Source organism: Rutidosis leptorrhynchoides, chromosome 3 (genome assembly GCF_046630445.1).
Source record: "Rutidosis leptorrhynchoides isolate AG116_Rl617_1_P2 chromosome 3, CSIRO_AGI_Rlap_v1, whole genome shotgun sequence".
Lineage (NCBI taxonomy): Eukaryota > Viridiplantae > Streptophyta > Magnoliopsida > Asterales > Asteraceae > Rutidosis > Rutidosis leptorrhynchoides.
The window spans coordinates 50,277,714-50,283,456 of record NC_092335.1 but is presented as its reverse complement, the minus strand read 5'-3'; the positions used below and the strand labels follow the sequence as shown (position 1 = coordinate 50,283,456).

Sequence of the window (5,743 nt, the reverse complement as noted above, 5' to 3'; positions counted from 1 at the left end):
AGCCATGACGTTATTGTTATTTTTTTAAGTTTTCTTTTGAGCAATGAAAATTACCCTGACAAATATTATATACAAATGGAGATATTACAATGAGTTCATAGTTGGACAATAACACCAACCTAGCTAACAACCTAACAAAAACCCAAAACAAGCTTGATCCTACTCTTTGAACTTGATCCAACCTCTTTGAGTCTCAATGACATAATCATCAATCGAACAGTCAAAATAAATCATCTCATAAAGTTTGTCAACACCGAAGCAGTGACGATTCTAGGATTAAAACGCAATGAGGTCCTGAATTTTTTTTCCACTACTAATTATATTATAATGTTATTTTAGTGGTAATTTCATTTCAAAAAACTTAAAACTCGAAAAATATATGGTGTCTGATATTTAAATTTAGTGGTGTCCTAAACAATAAAAAAGAAAAACTATAAATTTGAAAAATATACAAGATCCCGCGGTTAAATTTAGTGGTGTCCTATACGATTTAAAAGGTATTTTCTACTAAAAAATTTCAAACTAGTGATGTCCTATGATCCCAGGATATACAAGTAGATTCGCCAGTGCACCGAAGTGTCTCTTGTTTAGACCACTAATATCGGTTAGTGCTTGGATCCGTCTTTGATCCCGTGAGAGGAGCACGCCAATATTAGCATTTAGCCCTTGTTCCGTGTTTGAAGACCCGTGCTGCAAAATGTCGTTGGATGATAATTTGGATCACGGATGTCATGCAGTTTTTTGTTGTACATTTTTCTTTATTACTTGTACCCGTAAATAATTAATTAATTTAGTGGGTGTGAGGAAATGTGTGATGGGTACGTCATGGTTGTTAGCATTTAGTGGTTGGTTAGTGATGGAAAGAAGGTGTTGATGTGGCGCTGATATGACAGTCAGTGATCCCATGACGGACCGTCATTGATAAGAGTGGTCTTAAAACATCTTGCATTCCTTTGTTGATTTGGTAAATTCATTCACATGATTTGGACAACTAACCAAAAAGATTCCACATATGTAGATATACAGATACTGTAAAATGATTCGAGCTCGTTGTTCTAAATTAGTGAGCAAAGGAATTGATAAATTTCTTGAAGTTGTAACTTGTAAGCCAATCACGTTGTGGCGTGAAATCAAAAGATGCTACAAACACTACGGTACTTTGTGTTTCTTGTACCAATGTTTTTGGAGAATAATTACATGTGTTCGTTGAAATTAATACATTATTTGACCCAAGTATCAAGTGATATGATCGAGAAGTGATATGATCGAGAAGGCACAATTATAATTAAGTAGCTACGGTTCTTATAAAATAATTAATCTTGTAATCATTCAAATCAAGTTCTAAATCGAATATGAGAATAAATAAATGTGTATATAAATAATAAGATACTCTTAAATTTATTTATAGTACATGTTATTAGTAGTCTCTGTCTACTATATATAGACAGATAGATATACTTCAAATACACCATCTTATGAGAGAATAAGAGCAAAAACCACATCGAGTCAAATGGAAATTATCTTCACTTTATTGCCTTCATGGTTTTTTACAACTCTTTTCATGTTGATTTGCATATTCATATGGAGATCAACTTATGGGTCATCTAAGGGTGCTTATAAGCTTCCTCCAAGTCCCACAAAGCTGCCCATAATTGGAAACTTGCACCAAATACTAACCAAACCTCGTCATGAGGCTCTTTGGGATCTTTCAAAAAAACATGGTCCAATTATGCAAATTCATATTGGTTCAAAGCCTTACCTTATCATCTCTAGTCCAACCATGGCTAAACAAATCTTGAAAACTCAAGATCACGTATTTTGTTCGCGTCCGCTTTTTGAGGCAACCAAGCAATTAACATACAACTTCTTGGACATTGCTTTCTCACCTCATAGCAGTCACTGGAGGGATATGCGTAAGCTTTTGGTAACCGAGTTATTAGGTCCCAAGAGAGCTAAATTGTTTAAATCGGTGTTGGTCATGGAGATAGAGACCATGATTAGTACGCTATCATCACATCCATCGAACACTCAAGTAAATCTAAACCGCTTGTTTTTGACGATAGTAAAAGGGCTTGTGTGTAAGGTTGCGTTTGGTAACAACTATAGAGAAGAACCACTTAAGGGTCCTTCATGGGAAGTCATGCTAAGTGAAACCATGTTGTTATTGAATGGATCAGTTGGTGATTCATTTCCATGGTTAGGTCGAATCATCGACAACGTTACAGGATGGAATAGTAGGTTGAGTAACGGTTTTAGTAATCTTGATGCTTACATTGATACGCTCATTGATGATCATCGCAAGCATAACCTTGAAGAAATAAGTGACGATGAAAAAGATTTTGTCCATAGTTTACTTGAGTTATCTTCTACAGCAAATGCTTCTGGCCTTCAATTGACTAATGGAGATATCAAAGCTCTTATAATGGTAAACAAAAAAATATATATATTAATATATATTTAATATCATTATTAGGGAGACTAGGGTGTAAAGTAGCTGAGCCGCGAACTCTTCGAACACGAGTAAGTTCGAGTTCAGCTCGTTTAAAATTCAAAGAGTTCGAGTTCGAGCACGACTTGAATCAAACTGAATATCTTAAGCTGGTTCTTAACTTGTTTGACATCGTACAAGTTTGAGCTCGACCTGTTTGATAATATATACAAGCTTGAGCTCGGCTCGATTTGACACACAGACACACACACACACACATAATATTCGGCTTGATTTTGACACACACACATATACTATTATTATATAACTATTTATATGATCAAATTTTTATAAAAATTATAATCGACATATGTGTGTGTGTGTGTGTGTAAGTTTATGAGCCCGTTTGATGTTTTTTTTATTTTTTTATACTATACATTTTTAAACTATACTTTATATTAAAAATAATATAACAAAAATAATATAGTGACACGTGATATATAAATATATAAGGAGGTAACAATACGTATATTTAATATGGTCATGACATGTAGTAGATATGTACAAGTTTGAGTTTTATGAGCTCGTTTGATACCTTTTTTTGGTTTATTTATATTATTATATATTTTATTATAAAATATAATAAAATAAAATATAATAACTATCAAAATCAAAAGAAACATTCTATAGCTTTCATTGTGATTTATTATTGGTAAGGATTATGTATATCTCAGATAATTAATTATCAAAATCTTTACAAAGATTTGGAGTAATCTCACACGTGATCACTACTTTTTTTTTTTTTAACTCAAGATATGTTTTATAATTAATTACTATTAAGTGTAAAATTAAATATGACAATATAAGTTACAAGTAGAATGTCTACTATTACACGTCAACAAAATTAAATATTAGTAATTAAGTAGATTAAATGAGAAATTGACATGTAGAATTATTGCAGTTGCTTTATACTAATTTATGTATATATAGACATATATACAAGGTTAGAGAATTCGGATCTCGGGGAGATCTCGTTTAGACTTTTTTAGAGAGATCTCGACATCTCGGAATAATCTCGGGGAGATCTCGGACGTTGACTTACGTTGACTTAATAGTTTTTTTAATAAAAATATACATAAAAACATAAATATATGTATAATTTATACGTTTTTACGAGATTTTACAAAAATATCCGAGAAGTGAGCGAAAAAATCTTAGAAATTACGAATTTTACAAGAAAATCTTAAAAATTAGCAAGAAAATCTGAGAAATCGTGGCTTTGACTAAGTTTGACCCCGTTGACCGGGAAATTTCGGGAGATGAACATCTCGTCTCGGTTGCCTTCTAAAAACGAGATCTCGGGGAGATCTCAGTAGATTTACAACACTGCATATATATGAAAGGCACGTTTACATTCACGAACTTGTTCGAGATCAACATATAAAAAACTCAACCTCGAGCTTGTTTACTATTCAAAATGCGTTCAAGATTAGGCTCTAGCTTGATTAAGATCGACTCGAATCGAACTCTTAATGAGTCAGTAGCTCCTAAGAAGCTCGACTCCTTTACACACCTAAAAAAAGTAGACGTACTATTTAGCTAATTTATGTATGGTTCAGGACGTACTTACCGGAGGAATTGATACAACTGTTGTGACGATGGTGTGGGCAATGTCCGAGATCATTAGAAATCCTAGAGTGATGCAAAAGTTGCAAAAAGAAATCCGAGATTGTACCGGAAGAATAGAACATGTAAATGAACTAGATATCGCAAAAATGAAGTACTTGAAGATGGTGGTGAAAGAGACATTAAGATTGCACACGCCTGCCCCATTGTTGATCCCACACGAATGCCTAACCCGTAGTCAAATTTGTGGTTATGACGTCTTTCCTGGGACGAGCGCCATAATCAATGCATGGGGAATAGCAAGAGATCAAAACAACTGGGGAGATAATGCAGAAGAGTTTTATCCTGAGAGGTTTGAAAATCTTGATGTTGATTTTGGAATTGGCAACTTTGAAATGGTCCCCTTTGGAGGGGGACGGCGAGCTTGCCCAGCGATGAACACATCTCCGACAAATATAGAGTTCCTTTTGGCACACCTTCTTTATTGGTTCGACTGGAAATTTCCAGTCGGAGTAACGTGTGAAGATATGAACATGGAAGCGACGGGTACGTTGGTCCTCGAAAAGAAATTGCCCCTTCATCTAATCCCCACAAAGCATAAGTGGCAAGAGTAAGCATGATTCTAGCTGAACAAAAAGGTAAGGCTTGATTTTAAGCTTGTATTAAGTACTGTTAGTAAGTTTTTTATGCAAACTCCTTCTCGTTAGTTGCAAAATAAGTACCAAGATGGTGTTAATTCTTGGTGTTGTTTGTAATGTTGTGAGCATGCTTTGATTTCGAGTGGGCCAAATAGCTTTATCGCACAGTAACTAGTAGTATTACAGAATTCATGGTATAAATATTTGGTTATTTAAAAGCATTTACTTAAAACTATCTGGTAGACTTATAGTGTACCTTTATCTAAAATTGTATATCAATAAGATTTTTTTTTTTTTTTTTTTTTTTTTTTTTTTTTTGAGAAAGACCAAAAGAGTGAGTAGCATATTAAGCTGTTCATATCTTGATTATTTTTTTTACCTTTTTTGGTTTATTACTACAACATTAACTACTAGTATTACTTAAAATTCATTATCTGAGCACTATGGCTGTTGGTTTAAAAATTGATGTATTGTAATCCTATAATGAATCAAATACGTATGATCTGTGATGAAAGGTACAGTCAACGGAAGAAATTATTCATTAATTGGGATATACTACGTATTACAATATTTCTCTAATGATTGTAGCTAACTAAATAGTAAATACGATAGGAAATTAGAAATATCGAAAAATGAATTGATGGTGGTTGAAAGACTTGGTAAATGGTAATACTCCTATTCGTTGCTCATGATCACCATTCTTCCAAGAATAAAGGAAGTACCCTGATGTGCATAATTATCAAGTCATTTGGGCAGCTGTTGGGCCTGATTAGCTACTGGGTCAGTTATGGACCAAATAACTATTTGGGCCCACTTTACTTTAACAGTGGCAACTTTCCAAAGATATAATTTCCTTATGCTTTTTTTTTTAAAAGGCCTACAAAACTTTTATTAAATTGAAGAATATACAAAGTACATCGAAAGTATACATCCACCTAACTAGCAGCTAACCAGAACTGTCAGAACGAGCGCATAGGATGAAGCCAAGACTTGGAAACAAGTAGGAAAGAGAAATAGCCGCAGTGTTGAAATCTCAACGACAAAGAGGCTA

At 33.7% G+C, this 5,743-nt stretch overlaps 1 protein-coding gene across 1 annotated transcript; it reads left to right on the top strand.

Annotated features, from left to right (window-relative positions):
- Window positions 1-1,510: 1,510 nt before the first annotated feature.
- Window positions 1,511-4,668, top strand: LOC139899497 (parthenolide synthase-like). Its single transcript, XM_071882330.1, has 2 exons — window positions 1,511-2,425; window positions 4,048-4,668. The coding sequence occupies exons 1-2, from the start codon at window positions 1,511-1,513 to the stop codon at window positions 4,666-4,668; spliced, it is 1,536 nt and encodes a 511-aa protein (XP_071738431.1).
- Window positions 4,669-5,743: the final 1,075 nt, after the last annotated feature.

Excerpts from the sequence above, each read along its gene's own strand:
- LOC139899497 (XM_071882330.1), top strand. The coding sequence starts at position 1,511 with ATGGAAATTATCTTCACTTTATTGCCTTCATGGTTTTTTACAACTCTT. Across the intron at positions 2,426-4,047 it reads ATATCAAAGCTCTTATAATG|GACGTACTTACCGGAGGAAT; the intron begins GTAAACAAAAAA and ends TGTATGGTTCAG.